The sequence below is a fragment of the Rhipicephalus sanguineus genome, chromosome 2, assembly GCF_013339695.2.
Source record: "Rhipicephalus sanguineus isolate Rsan-2018 chromosome 2, BIME_Rsan_1.4, whole genome shotgun sequence".
Taxonomy (NCBI): Eukaryota; Metazoa; Arthropoda; class Arachnida; order Ixodida; family Ixodidae; genus Rhipicephalus; species Rhipicephalus sanguineus.
The window spans coordinates 10,184,387-10,200,377 of NC_051177.1; the positions used below are offsets into that span (position 1 = coordinate 10,184,387).

The 15,991-nt window shown below is 46.7% G+C and overlaps 1 protein-coding gene across 1 annotated transcript in view; it reads left to right on the forward strand.

The window, feature by feature from the left end:
- The window catches only part of LOC119382397 (protein dachsous), a 466,009-nt gene that overhangs the window by 309,804 nt on the left and 140,214 nt on the right, over window positions 1–15,991 (forward strand). The window contains exon 17 of the mRNA XM_049412138.1: window positions 2,171–2,497. Within this exon, the coding sequence (XP_049268095.1) occupies window positions 2,171–2,497 (327 nt within the window). The remainder of the gene's footprint in view (window positions 1–2,170; window positions 2,498–15,991) is intronic.

The following is a 15,991-nucleotide window of genomic DNA, read 5'->3' on the forward strand; positions in this document are numbered from 1 at the left end:
GCACAGAAAGCGCTTTGTCGAGTGTAGGAAAGCTGTAGTATACAAGGTTCCATTTACGTGTGGAAGTTGGTACTAGAGCACTGCGGGCCGGGTAAGGGATTGTTGGATCGGGCCCGGGCCGGGCTCGGGCCCGTGATCTTCGGGCTCGGGTCGGGCTCGGGCCTGAGCCAGGCCCGTATTAGGCCCGGGTCTCATACGTATCTGTATAATTGCGTGTGTACGTTGTTTGGCTTTGTTTTTGTTTTGTGGGGTTTAACTCTCCGAAGTGACCCAGGCTATATGAGATGCTGTCGTTGAGGGCTCCGGGTAATTTAAACCACCTGGAGTGCATTGGCGTGCACAGAAATTGCACAGTACAAGACGTCTACAATTTTGCTTCATCGGTATGCTACACGTAATTTCAAGAAACGCCTAATATAAGTTTCCTCCATTATAGTGAGTGAAAGGCGTTCTTGGGTACCGTGTAAGGAAACGATAAAGTGCCTAGATTAGTGTATATAAGATGTGTTCACTTCGGCGCTCTAATATACAGTTGTTTTGGAAGCCCTTAGTCCGGTCTTGCTTTAAGGCATGGCGGTCACAGGAAGACGACGAGACAGCCACCTTCAGGGAACAGCGAGGACGGTGGCTCGCTTGCTAACGGGTGTGCCTCGCTTTGACAGATCTATGGCACTGCAGTCGTGGTGACTCGAGGAAGAAGGGCGGGACAAAGAACCTTCTTGCTTTGAACACGAAAACGTAGTGTACGTTGGGTGCAATTTCCTGCCGAGGAGTCAACACGACAGCTTTAATTTATGTAACGCTGCCCAGCCTGGTGTATTCCTCCCAGAAGCAGCTAGAGCACTTTTTTTTTTCATTGCATTGTGCAATAGATGAAGTTCGCAGGACACTTGCTACTTTTACTCAACAGCCCTAGCTCGTATGCGGTTGATGTAGACTAAAAATGTCTGCCATGTTTATTTTTCCCATTTTATGGAGGTATTTTGTAGTCGTTCTTTGAAATGTAAAAATAAGATTGCGTGGTTAGCACTGCGTGCGTACATAGAACAGCCAGCCATGACTCCAATTATATTTTATATTGCCCTGCAAATATTTCGCAAGAGCGTTACGGGCGTAATTAACCGAAAGTATACACAGTACCAGTGAAAGTCGTGACACTGAAAGAAGTTCCTTAAACAATCTCTAGATAATATCTGGTGTGCGGCAGGTATCTTCACAATCACCGAAGGTTGGACAGTGTCTCCTTTATGCTCAAGGCATAAGTAGCTGAAACGGGCCGGGCCGGGCCGGGCCGGGCCCAAATCTTTCGGGCCCGGGCCGGGTACGGGCCACATTTAAGAACACCGGGCCGGGCGGGCCGGAGCAGGGAGTTTTCGGGCCGGGCCGGGCCCGGGCCGGAAAAATCGGCCCGTGCAGTGCTCTAGTTGCTACATCGGCCAAACCGGCCGATGTTTGAATGACCGGTCACGAGAGCATGCGTACTCATTTAACGGTTCAGTGCCCAGTCATTTAGCCCTGCACTGCAAAGCATGTGGCTGTCAGCCAATTCTTGAGCGGTGCACCGTTTTGGAAGCGTACAATCAGCAAAGAACACGTGAGATTAGTGAAGCGCACCATACCCATGCACACAGAAATGCGTGTGCCAGTGTTCCTTCCATTTATCTACATAAGTGTGAACTCAATTACTTGTCCAAAACCTGACAGCCCGTTCTGCCGACGCATCTATTATGATGACTTCTCACTCCTCTTTGCGCATTGCGCAGTTACTGTGTTTTTGTTGTTATCCTGTGCAGTGCTTCCGTATATATTGCATATCCAAGCAATAAACCAGTGGTTGTTAGTTCAGCGCTTGTGTCTGTCGTTCTTCTTCTCCGTCCCGTGTTTAGCGCTGTTTGCTCTCGTCTTAAACATGTACCAACCAGCCCAGTTAAGCACACTCCTGTGCCTTTTTTGCTACAGTCCTAGTGTTTCTGCGTTATGTGTGTAAAATTCTGAATTGCGAAAAAGCCAACCTGTCTACTGCTGTGATTATAGTATACTAGTAGTTCAAACAAACCATTATTTTCTGAAGACCAGCTGTCTCATTGAGGAAGACTGTAATACATATATTTTTTTTAAATTCGTGTTAACAACATAACTTTTAACACCGCTTTTTCTTTCTTTAATCCAGGAGGAAGAAACCTGTCGTACAGCCTTCCCGCTGGTGGGGGCCACTTTGGTGTGGATGCACACACTGGCGTAGTGCGTACGTTGGCGCTGCTTGACCGAGAGGCGCAGGCGCAGCACGAGTTTGTCGTGTTTGTGTCTGACGCCCAGAATCAGGTTGACAGCTGCCTGGTGCTGGTGCGGCTCCTGGACGTCAATGACCAGAGCCCCGAGTTTGATGACTCGTGCCGAGGCCTTGCTGTCCCGGAGAATGGACCGCCAGAGTTGCACACCCTGGTTGCCTGGGACCGGGACGAAGGCCCAAACTCTCGTCTTCTCTACTCCATCACAGGTGAGGTCATGAGGCTTAACTAAGCATGGAGCGAGTTTGCTTAATGCATGTGAAAGACTTTGTTTGTCCAGATCATAGTTTTCTCCCCTTTTGCAAATAATTTTCAAGCTACAGAAAGTTAAGGGGAGATGCGGATCGAAGATACTTTTTCTTTAATATTCATCCTAGAGCAATGAAACTTGAACTATTTGTAGATATTGTTATGCTGACTCCAAATATATAGTTAGTTTTCTTGCAAGTTGCATACTTTTTGCTCTGCATCATGACAAATGTGTAAAACATAGGCCTTTTAGCCCCCCTTTTTCGATCCTTAAACTTCTATACATTTTGACAATTAATAGCTCATATTGTTCCATTTGAACTGTAGAGTGCCGAAAACTATCCAGAAAGTGCATAGAAAATATTTACTAGACGTGAAAAATTCAAACATGGGAAATTCATTATTTCCCAGACCCCAGTAAATGATTACTTGCAAATTTTCTAATATGCATAAATAATATTGAGATTTAGAGGAGATAATACTGCACTCCTCACACCTTATAGAAAATTTGGGCAAAATTTCATGCAGATCGGAGCTCCAGAAGTACCAAAAACAAGAGGGGCACGCTGAAAAAGTTGCCAAAAAGTGTGTTTTGAGAAAAACGATGTTTAAAGTTAAAATTGGATTTTTATTTATGAAAGAGGTAACGAAATCCGACCAAAATTGCACACAAAAGAGGTAAATTGTTCTTCTAGTAGCCACTGCCACTAAAATGAAACAGCGCCATATGTTTCTCCTTCACAGCTCTTCCGAGCAGAGTAGCTATTGCGCGAGCTCCCGCTGCCGTAGGTTGTGCTTGCAAACGGTCCCTCACTCGCAGCCTCTACGCTGGCCTCCTCGCTCGAAGCAACTCGCCACAACGTATACGTCATCGAAAGAATACTTTCGGGGCACTCGTTGTTCTCGCATTGTAGTTCCAGAAACGGCGCCTTTGCGTTTGTAAGCTGGTTTCCGGACGCGTATTCCCGAACGGTGACACGCTGGACACACTGCACCGATCGCGAGGATGTTCAGTGCTGTCGTGTCAGCGATCAAGGAAGACTTTCTACCGTGATCTTTTTTCGTCGTCAAAGAGTCCGATCTTCTCTTTGAGAGGCACTGACATACTCAAACGCCGCGGCAAACTCGCCGGAAGCATCGCTGGCATTGCCGTCGCCGTCGCTAGGCCTCAAGGCAGCAGATGCACTTGCCGTTCAGCGAGTGTTTGGCTTCGATTTGCGCCGGCGTCCTCGAAATTTGTTCACCGAGCGATACTTCACTGGCTGGTGACTGCGCTTGCTACGGTTCTCTTCGTCCACGATGAAAATAAATACGCGAGAGAAACGTTGTTCAGCTGCGTAGCTCGATGAAACACCAACCCTGCAAGCAGGCTTCGCAACACACAAGGCGTGCAGCGGCCATTGGCGGTCCCCGATTCGTACTACGTGATTCAAAAGCCAGTCGCAGCGCTCGAAAAGCGCGGCAAAAGCATGCTTTCTTTATTATTTCTTGCACGTCTGCAGCGCGGGAAACTGTGGTTACTTGGAGATCACCTCATGCGATCCCAAATGGCGAGCGGCCGCGCGTTATTGGCCGCGAGGCGCTAGAAGACGTCACACTTTCGGTCAAGATTAACAGCCACCTTGTGCCCTTTAGACGCAATTTTAACGTATTTCCAGTTGAGTCTCGACTTTGATTTTTATTTTCGGAACAGTAGAGATACTAATCTTAACAAAACAGGTGAAAACAAAAAATCGATAATTTTTGAAAAACTCTCTTTTTTCGACCCACATCTCCCCTTAAGTCACATAGCTCTTTAGTCATCATGTAAACTTTCAATATCGAAATGTGTGTAAGAATTCTATCCATTTTTTCAAGTGATTATGCTATGCTTACTGTACAGTGCTCATGGATTGAAGAAAGGCATCATATTCTTTAGTACAGTCAAAACTCACTACAATCAACACTGCTACAACAAAATTTTCCCAATAAATAATTTTTCAATCCCCCATGTGAGTCGTCCATAGAAAATAAAAATTCCAGCAGGTCCCACACATTGTGGGAATCAGTGTCATGCGAAGCGGTAACCGACTGGCTGCATACGCAGCATCTTTGTTTTATATTTACTTGGAGCCAAGCATTATGAGGTGGATCAACATCTTTGTGTGGGTGCTTGTGGGCATACTGAGGGCTTACCAAGTACATTGACTACATTGCCGCCTCAAGGGTAACTTATGGCCCAATGTAACATCACCACTCACATTACAGCACAGGTGTCAGTTTTATTGAAACGAACAGCATGCTACTGTGAGATGATGTGCATATCATGAGTAGCAGTCGTTGGCATATTTTTACCGGGTTGATTAAGGCCTGATTATAGCTTGCTGAGCTATAGGAACTATGTATGTAGTGTTTAATACATTGTTATAAAATCGGATAGCCAACAATAGAACTAGTATTGACATTGACCCGACGTGTTTTCCTGAAGCAGTTTTAAGCACTGGTGTGGCTATGTGGCAAAATACTTGACTCCCACGAAGAACGTCCCAATTCGATTCCAGCTCAAACCATGATTTTTATTTTTTGCTTCTATCTGCATATTTCACCCATTAAAATTAAGGCAGCTTTGCACTAGTGGTGCCAAGCCTGAAGGAAGTGTGGAGCCTTCTCTCTTTCTCTTTTCCGGTTCTGTGTCTATTTCTATTTCTCAATATGCTACAGTTGGCTATGCTATATGTGGTTTTGCCTGCGTTAATATCGTCATCAAGGCTCTCGAAGAACAAGAGCAAGAAGGCTTCCCTTTGGCGCGAGTGCGCGCTCAATATGCTACAGTTGGCTATGCTATACAGTCGATCCCGGATATAACGAACTCGAAGGGGATCGCGAAATAGTTCGATATATCGATAATGTGAAATAAAAATTGTGTATTTAAGGCTTATATTAATGCACTGCAGGTCTCGCAACAGTTTCCGAAATTTGTAACAAGCGCTAACATGACGATTCGCTCACAAATAGTATGCTAAATAACAAAGTGGCAACTTCTTCTTTTGCAAGTTACCGCACTTTATTTCGCACGAAAATAGTCCGTAAACTTGTCTTGCTCCTTGCGCGCCGTCAAGTTCATCAAGTCATCCTAAATATCATTGAAGCTTTCCAAATAAGCAAATTCAGCACCTCAGCACCACAACAGGGGTGACTGACGCTGAACGCCCAAGCTCTGGAGCACGGTAAGAGGTTGTTTAGCGGCGACGTTGGCATCTTCATAACCGCACGGGTCCACTTCCGCAGCACCGGCAACGTCAGCCTTGATCGCGGCATCGATGAAGTCGCTTGCTGTACTCCCGTCCGAGAGCGCACCCGGAAATGCTAAGTCACAAAATTCACTGAGGCACGGTACGCCGTTGACGGTACGCACCAAAGCCCGCTAGAAAACAGTTCATGACTGTGCTTTGCTTGACGTCGTTACAAGCACCAGTCATCATTTTATCGCTACGAGCAGGTCAATGTTTAGTTCGACTCCCGATTGAGGATTTGTCATGAACAAAGCGAGAAGTACACGAGTCCTCAAGCCGCAAGAGACAACGCAGCCTACAAACAACGAAGGAACAAGTCCCAACTATCGACATCTTGGCAGTGATGCTACCGGCTTAGGCCACTTTGGAGCAGCTTTTGGAGCAGGCAAAATTGCGTTTTGGAGCAGCAAAACTAGCTTTTGGAGCAGGTGCTCTGCCTTCAACAATTCATTCTGAGCCGAAGAATTCTTAAAAACGTAATAAACATCGACCACAGCAGCGTCGACATCCGAGCCAACAGCACTCAAGCCGCGGGCAAATGAGTTGTGCACTTTGTGCAAGCAGCACTCTCCTACATCTATGATGTCAGGGTATGCTTCCTGCATCTTTTTTCTGAAGCTTTTCACTGCATTAGGGCCATCCATAAAAAAGTAAATGACATTTTTCTGCGGCAGGTCCATCATTGCTCTCCTCACTTCACTAGCCAAAATTTCCGAAGTCGCAGAGCCCAGCCGGAAAGACTGTAGGTGTTCCACAACTCGCTGCATTTTGTTGGAGAAATGCCTAACTACAACATCAAGTTGTTGGCACCTCTGTTCAGGAAGAGGGGTCTCGTCAATGCTAACAGAAAAAACCACATCCGGCTTGTTCAGCTCGTCAAGCACAAGTTTCTTGAAATACGGCCCGAGGCCATCACTAACTATGTAGGATGCCTTGAACCTCTTACAACTAAACTGCTTCGCTGTTTCAGAATCTCCAAATAACTTGGGAAACAAGGCAGTTGCTGTGTCGGCCCACGAGTATGGGATGCCCTTGAGAGTCATGCCAAGCACAAACAGAGTTTCTGCGTTTGTCACGCGGTCACACTGCAAAACGTTCCATGGACTGCCGAATTCCAAAGTCGGCTGGATTGCTTTCGGCCGCTACAGCCCACCTGAAGCGTCTCAATGACGACTGGTAGCATCAATGTGCCGTTTCATGGCTACATGTCACTTGATTGCTGCTACGCCATGTTGCCTACAGTTGATGCTTTGATTACAAACAAAAACACAAAACGCAGTTCCTTCGTCCGCTTGACAACACCATATTGATATAGTATAACCTCGTTACAACAGACCTTCATAGTGAAGAGCATTTTGGTCTGTTGTAAAGGGAGTATGTAAAATCCAAGTACTGTTACAACAGACTTTCATGTAAACACTGAATGGGTCTGTTATAACCGGAGAGAATTACGAGTCACGAACATACTCTTATTTTTAACGGGGGACCAAAAAAAAATGCGATTTTTGGAAAATCGCATTTTCAGTTTCTGTAGCCCATTTCTATCTAATTCCAAAATATCTTCAATGAAAACTACGTAGAAGTGCTATAAAAAATTTGTTTTGCGTCTGCCGACTTGGCGAAAATTGCGGAAATATAAAGAAAAAGCGTTTTTCAAAATTATAGCTCGGCAACGGCGTAACTGGGCGCCACCATTTTGGGCTCGTCGTAAGGAGCATTTCTCCGCGTTCAAGTTCTCCATTTCAGCTGGCTCCTCCATTCAGTAACAAGCGTACGAAAAACCCGTTTTGGCTGCTTCTGCTGTATTACCGCAGAAGCAGCCAAAACGTGTTAATGCTCGCTTCGGGATCGTCGTCTGCTGCTTGTGCGTCGCGAGGTCGTGGCTGTTGAAAATTGCGCTACTTAGTGACGCGTTCGCACTCGTTCTGTGTTTACGGGTCGACGATAATTTGGAACGTTTTAGTTGGGCAGCTGCAAGCGGAAGCTCAATCATCAGATTACGATAGCGCGCCGCACTCGTCGCGAACATCGCAGACGTGCGACTAATAGCGTTGACTCGTTGGACCCGCTGTTCGAGGTTCTTCTTATCAGCACTTCGAAGCTTATGACGAAGACCACCGCGGGACAACTCCTTGTACTCGCAATCGAGCATGACGTACTTTGAAACATCGGGCACTGCGGCCACGCACATCGCAACCGAGCTTTCTACTAGATGTCGTGGTTAGGCCTAACTCCGTTCACGGTGCCGATGTACGAGCCAAATCCGAACTTTGCGGGCAAGAACATCGCGCTAGCGGACATGCGAAAGCGAAGAAGCCGTAATGTCCTTCGTCTCAAGCAACGAATCGCATTGCCCGCTGGCTCCTCAGAACCGCGGATGGGCATTTTGCGCATCGGCAGCGGACCCCCCGGCCAAGCTCGCCGCGCAGCGACCGCGCGGAGAAGCGGTGGCAACGGCTCGCAATTTCGCGTGTCAGCGTCCCAAACGCAACACCAAGCACGCTGCGCGCCGTTTTTTTGTCGCTACAGCTAGGCATAGCTGATCATTGACAGACCGGGGATCGGCGGCCTTCGTTCTTAAATCGGTACGTCGATATCCGCGGTGCGCTGCTCCCGTCCCGAAAGTATGCTAAGCAATGTTTGAAGTCGGAAGTTAATGACCGTGGTAGAAAAGTCCGCTCTAAAGGAGTCCTGACCACCTTGCTGGCCTGAAGTTTTAGTCAATTATATCCGAATGTCCGTTGTACCAGAATCCGTTGTAAACGAAGATCAATCAATGGAACTAATACGGAGGTCAGCATAACGCCGCAAATTGGTATGTAATATCCGAATGTCTGTTGTAAACAGATCCATTGTAACGAGGTTATACTGTATTTTGTCTCCATTTTCATCACTCTCATGGAGAACGTCCGCGTACGTCCACGTACAGCGCGATGTTGCTCTCAATGGGGGAACCTCATGTAGTTAGTTTCATTTCTGAAAGTCAGAGTACACCCCTTTGGCGCAGGCTTGGCGCAGAATCGCCAAATTTTGAGGAAATGTAGCAGGTTGTAGCAGCCAGGGCACTTTGGCGCAGTCTGGCGCAATTGGCGCAGCGGTAGCATCACTGTCTTGGCGATGGCGATGCCACTTGTAGCTTTGTAGCAAGCAGCCGCTGCTTTAGCGTGAAAAGCAAGAAAAAGCGTAGCCTCCGAGATGTGTGTTTTATAACCGAAAACGCCAAAAATACGCCACGACGTTGCGGATCTCGAAGACCATGCTTTTCGTGCCCGCAAGCCATCGTGCGCGAACAAACGGAAGGGAGTGCGCTGCGACGAGGCTGCCGAGTATCTCCGCATTCATCTCATTTTGGTGCCTTCGGCAATCGGCCCCTTTGAAAAGCACTATGTGCGCATGTTACAACCTACAGATCGCATATCATGCAAGCCGGTGCACTCGCAAGCACTGCGCAACCATCCAGATCAACATAATGCAACAACACCGCCTTTTCGTCACTTGCGCGCAAAGAGTGATCGGAACTTGGCAGAATGCGACCGAAAATGACCAACATTTGTTAGGAAAAATGCACTCCCTGGCGTGTGGTGCGGCGTAGCGTTCAATAGTATATCGGATGTTTCGCTGTGCGGGAGTTCAATAGACGTGTGCACCAGCCCTATACTTTTGCATGGGAAATTCAAGGGGATTTCTCAACTGTTCGATATAGCCAATAATTCAATATATCCGAGTTTGATCTATCCGGGATCGACTGTGTGTGGTTTTGCCTGCGTTAATATCTTCATCAAGGCACTCGAAGAACAAGAGGAAGAAGCAGGGTGTCTACCGACCAGGAAAACCGGGAAAACCGGGAATTCTCAGGGATTTTGGATAGTCTGGAATTACTCAGGGAAAACTCCGGGAAATTGTGTTCCCATCAGGGAAAATCCACAGTAACTTTATTGAAAGGGAACAAAAGTCGCGGTAAAGCTGGCTCGAGGTTTTGTGAACGCATTTTTCAAATCGAACGGCCGCTGCGGCTGCGGGGAAAGGGCGCACCTCAACGCTCCCCTTGCCTTTGGAGCGGTGGAGTGGAATAGAATCCGGCTAATGCGTGACAAGCCCGCTGGATGAAAAAGCGCACGTGCGCTTTTTCATGCATCGGCCGTGGCGTGCCATGCGGGAACCACGGCACAACGTATCGCGCAGTGTTGTCAGGGTGTTCTGTGACTAGTTCTGTATTCTTTGTCGCGCGTGCTGTGCGTTAGCGCCCGATCTGGTGTTTTTGTTATGCCTCGTGCCAAGTAACAAGCATGATTAGTTGCAGAGGCGGTAGCAGTAGATGTAGCGAGCTTGAGTTATCTTGCAAGCGATTGCGATCGTTCAGGAAGCATATGTCGTCGACAAGGCTAGTATCTTGCAAGCCATCCCGATCGGCGAGATAAAAAACGACGACGCTTGTTGGTGGTTATCGGAGAGCTCACTCGCTCCGATCCCGGGCTTCAAAGATGCTATTTAGGACTTTGTGAAGAATAGAATAAATTTCCAGGTGAGGGCGAGTGTAGCAGGCCCATTTACAGCAAGTGAAAGCTTTTTTTCTTTTTCCCCGGTGAGGGCACTGCTGAAACAAGTTTTAGGCAGTCGACCGATATTTTTTGGGGCTGCAGCTCGCAATTATCAGCCACGCAACTGTTTATATGTGGATGTTTTGCTACAAAGCCGAATTACAAAACTTTTGAGAGCCAAGGCATAGCGGCGACCGAAGCTTGCGACACTGGCACGGGACCCACTTGCTCGATTTGGCGCCCGATGTCGGAAAACAGAAACGTGGCCACCATAATCGGATGTGTTGTAATTCAGGCAGTTGCCGTGCATTCATGCGATCTTAGCCAGCAGCTATTCTGCTTTTTTTTTTTTGCGATAGCAATTGTATTGTCACGTCTTGCGCGCAATCTTAACAAAACGATCCACAATGATCGCAAAGTTTCTCAAACAATGAGGCATGGTTCACGCTGAGCGTTGCTGACAGTCTTTGTGGCCGAAAACCGAATACAGCAAAAGTGATAAAGAAACGCACGTGGCAGTATAGACACTCCAGGCAAATTTTTTGCCTTCGCCATGATCTTCCTTATCAAGTTCAAATCGCGATTACATCACCCTGCGTGTCGTATTCTCTATGTGCGAGTGAAAGTGCGCTAGCACTGCCGACGAACGGGGCTCAAGCAGAGATGAAACGAGCCGACCGCCTCCTTCACGCGATCGGCACATGGAGATAGGAGCCTGAGGGTTGAGGAATTGACTGCATGAGTCAGACAGGAAGTGCGTACTTTGTATCAGTGGGTGCGGTCGCGTGTGCCGCGATATCTTTAGAGGGAATCAGCAGACTGCTCCTACCTTTGTAGGCGTTGTGCTCCAGTTGCAGAGCTGGATAAAAAGCGCACATGTACGGCCTGCCGCGTGCTTTGAAACCGGCGTGACGGGCCTGGTTTCCCGGACCACCGCCGCGGCGCCACCGGGGGGGGGACGGGTTTCGCGGACGCCCGCGGAATCACATGCGCGGCGCGCTTGCGGCAGTTATGCTTGAGCGCGTGCGTCTTCATGTGACGCCCGAAATCTTCTTCTAAAATTTATCTAGCGTGTACACATCAGTTAATTACCGATATTTCTCGTACATTCTTGCAGCGCTTGGGAATTTTTGTTCTTGCTTTGCCAAAGATGCAACTTCGCGCACCGATCACTTTTTGCGGAAGTAATCACGTGGGCATATTTTTCTGATATCCTAGAAGACCACAACTAACCAACCTGGAGGCACTGCACCTTTCTTAATGCATCGAAATTCTTTATTTTGGCTCTGAGTATGCTGCTTCAGATTTAAACATTTCATTTCGAAAAAAGTGATCTCGAAAATCGCAGCGGCCACTGTTTATTTGACACAAGATAAGGTAAACTTCTTCCTTCTTCCAAACATGTTTATAGTACACATACGATACGGCATCGCATGCAACTGCCATGAAATAATGCTTATCATAATTATTGTGTGGCCATCTCATAGAAGGAGATTCGAATCACTTTGAAATTTCAATGACTACATCTTCAATACTGACAATTGGGCGAGCTGTTACGGATTAAATAATATGAAAACGGTCAGACGGAAAGAGTGATGAAAAGGCTGAAAAACACACAAACACAACTGCTTGCATTCCTGCGGTTTTCAGTATTTCTGTCTCTTCCCGTTACGCCGTTTTCATGATCGTGTAACGAATTCAACAGTGAACATAAAATTTGGACAAAATGTGAGAAGTTAGTTTATTCATTATGAATTCAGGGCTCATCCCTGCTAGCTGTAAACGGCGGCTTGTTGCAAACACCACCTTCCCGTCTTCTCTTATCTCTCGCTTTTTTCTAGTTCCCACCTTTCAGCCCGCGGCACCTTTGCCATCGGTTCCGGTTGTTTCCGAACGCTGTCGCGTTGCGGTGGCGTGCGTTGCCCCGCAATGCCATGTGGTACTGATGTTGGTTGCCATGAAAAGCACGTGTATTCCTTTTATTCAGAGAGTTGGGTTGTCTGTGGTCATTAGCGGTACAGGGCACAGACTCAAACTTACCTCAGCAAAACATGCGGAGACAGAAAAAGTGCAGAAAAGCGGCTGTTGGGCGACGACAAGATTTCATTTCAAACAAATATACGTGGCAGCCAACACACACATTGCGAGCGACTCAAAGGGACAAAGTTAAGGTGGGTCGCTTTTGACAGCTATACGGTAAACAACAAAAAAAGTGGGGGAGGGAAGGGGGTGTAAACGCTTCCTTATACTCGTCTCTGTTTTCTTCTTATTTTTAATTATTGTTTTGTTATGCCTCCAGCTTGTGAGCCCAAATTTTGGCTTCTCTGTCTACTTCCAGTCTGTGCAGGCCATAAAACCTTTCGTTTTGGTCCTTTGATGTTAACCGCTGTACAGGCACTGGCGAATCTTCGTTGCACACCAACGTGATTGTCTTCTGGCAGTCTCCGTCATTGGCCTCCAGTGATCGGCCTTATATATACATCAATTTGATGACATTGCCCTGCTAAGAACTGTCAAAAAATTTGCAAGCCACTTCTAATGAATATATATTTCCACAGCCTTTTCAACAAAGTTACGGGGAATGCGTCACTATATTTGTAGAATTCGCTAGTATCAAGCATCCGAAGCTGAATTACTTCTCGGCACAGTATCATGTATCAGACATCATGAAAAAGATTCAACATATGTTTTTACATGCACTTCCTGTGTATAAAGACCATGAACCTGTATTGTCAGATGTTTAAAATAAATACCTGTCAAGCATTTTCAGCTGAGAAAACTCAAAGGTGCTGAAGAAATGTCACGGAAATCAATATGTTAAAATAACAAACAATGCATTCATTACACGCACATGAATATAACAACCACTTTTTCACACATTAAGCGCCATATAAAGTTGCTACGTGCATTGTGGAATATTCTTTCAGACACAAAGCAAAAAGTTAGTCCTGAAAAAAAAAATGCCAGGAGCTCGGCACGTACACGGAAATTTAAGTGGCTATTTAACCAGATTACGCAAACGGACTCAACTGAATGCATGATATGTCATGACTGCGATAGATGAGATAGAAAAAAACCGCTTGAAACAGCTGAGTGAGATCGCTGTTGTGACCACCACCAACTGATTTGCTGCGGCTGCTGCCCCAACGGAGCCGCCGGCACCCGTTTCCCTTCCTCACCCCGTCACGCCGCAGCAGCCGCAACTGCAACTAGGGCCAACACGCACTCTCCCATAGAAGGCCACCCGACGCGGCAGGCCGTACCGTGCGCTTTTTCATCCAGCGGCCGTGACAGTGGCATGTCCAGGGAGGGGAGGTGGGGCAGTAGCGGCGATCACCTCCCCCCCCAAGGACAGCCCCCGCCCCCTCCCTTCAGTGTCTGTCGTCCACCTCCTTTGTCAGGCTGCTTGTCGAGTTTGCCCCCTTTGTCAGGTTGCTTTGCCTACCACTGCCCAAAAGAGGTAAGGAGAATCTTGTCCCTGCTGTCTACCTCTCTCCTCATCGCTCTACCCTTTCCAGCTTCCCTATGCACATTTCCAACGAAGGCTTCTTAGGCACTGCCACAATCCTCTCTTGGCTGTTTAAATATGCGTGGCCCACCAAAACGCACCGCTGAGGCGGTGGCTTCAGCCTTTGTAACCCCTTCCCCCCCCCACTCAATAGGATGATGGACCCCCCCTTCTAATGCAGACACCTCCCCTGAGCCATAGATAGGTCACTTCTCTTACGCAGCAGATGCGTTTCTTGAAGTAGTGAGCTGCTAGTCTATACTTGTATAAAATTCCTATTTTTTGCTATCGGATTCAATATTTCACTCTCGCGGTGAAACTGTGACCCTTTTTTTTCTATCGTGCGACGGTTTTCGATGTTGCGCGTTTGTGGAGAGCAAATGGTTCGGTTGGGCAACGTGATAGCAAAGGCGCTGCACTGCTCTGGGCAACGCGCAAGGATTTGACAACAAGCCGCAGCAGCAGAATAAGCACAATTCCACAGTGCGTTAAACCTGCATTTGTTTCGTCTCTACACGTGACACTCTGGCAAGGCATCTAATTGTCATTGCTGCACCTCAGGCTCAACAAAATTGATTTTTATCACGCAAAAAAAAAGTTTTTCATGTTGCCGTATTAGTCGAGCATTCTTGTGGCATTTTCAGTTTAAAATTAATCCTTCGGTAACTATGCCTTGCATGAAAGGTCGAATTTCAGTTTAACGAAGTTTCTATATAACGACATAAATTGCCACTTTTACCAACTTCGCTATATTAAGGTTTAACTGTTCTCTGTACTATTCAAATGGCATTAAGTCATCTTCATCTTTTAACATGCGTACTAGAGAGTGACATCGTCGAGCGACATGGTCTCTACCCATCTTGACATAAAACAAAGTTCTGTTTCACTCAGGGAATTTTAGCAAGAACACTCAAGGAAAACCTGGAAAACTCGGGGAATTTCGGATGTAACCTAGCGCTTCATACCCTTCCAGTTGATTTCCTCCTACGTGTACAATATGTTGTTGCATTGTGACAGACTTCCTACCTAGCGCTTTTATCTGGCTCCAAAATACCCTAGGCGTGGCCTTGTTTTTTTCGTGAATCTCTGTCACCCAGAACCCTTAATTTTTGCTTCGACCAATATCTGTACCATGGGCTTTTCTCTAAATATATTTCCCATATTTTGTTGACTTCGTGCTGTGGCCGCTTCTCCTTTTTTGCCTGTCTATGCTCCCATGATGCTACACGTTGCTTCTCGATCACTTTCCGGATTTCTTTGTTCCACCAACTTTTTGGCTTCTCCTTTCCTTTCCGGCAAATAGTTTTCTTCTCTTTCCCTATCTCCTTCGTCATTACATGTAACAGCTCCCAATACTCCCAGTCCTTGCCTGGTATTTTGCCTACTTCTTCCTTGACTCTTTCAGCTATATCTGTTATTTGTTTCTCATTTAAATACGAGCTGCCAAACTGATTCTCTGCTCTTATTTGCAATTTTATATCCCATTTGTAAGTTTATGCATTTATGATCACTACCCAAACTGTTAATCCCTTCCTCGTCTATTCTCATTTCTCTCAGTCTGTGATAAATTCCTTCAGTTATGAGACAATAATCAATACTTGATTGCTTGTTTCCGACTTCCCACATGATCTGGCCCTCACATTTAGGCCCCATGTTAACTATCTCCAGACTATTTTGCTCGCAGAGATCTAGTAATAACTTCCCATCGGTGTCGAAATATTTGTCAAGGTCATGTATATGGGCATTCATGTCCCCTAGAAGGATGATTTCGGCCCCATTACCAAGTTCCTTAACATCTTTACTTATGGAATCCACTATGTATCTCCTGATTCTTTTCTGTGCAGTCATTCCCCGTCCACAAGTAGGCTGCCCCTAGCCACATTTTCTTTCCACCTACTGTGCCCAAAACCCAGAGGTGCTCTGAACACGTCTGCTTCACTCTAACCCATTTGGTGCCACGGTGAATTAGCATTCCTGCACCACCACCTTTCCTTTCCGATATGATCCTGTTGCACCCTCCCAAACATAATTTTCAATATGTGGTGGCTCTTCCAAGTCTCTAAGGTGTGTTTCTGTAACTGCATAAACGCCTATCTGTTCTTTGTTTAACTGCTTCTCAATCTCTAACCATTTTGC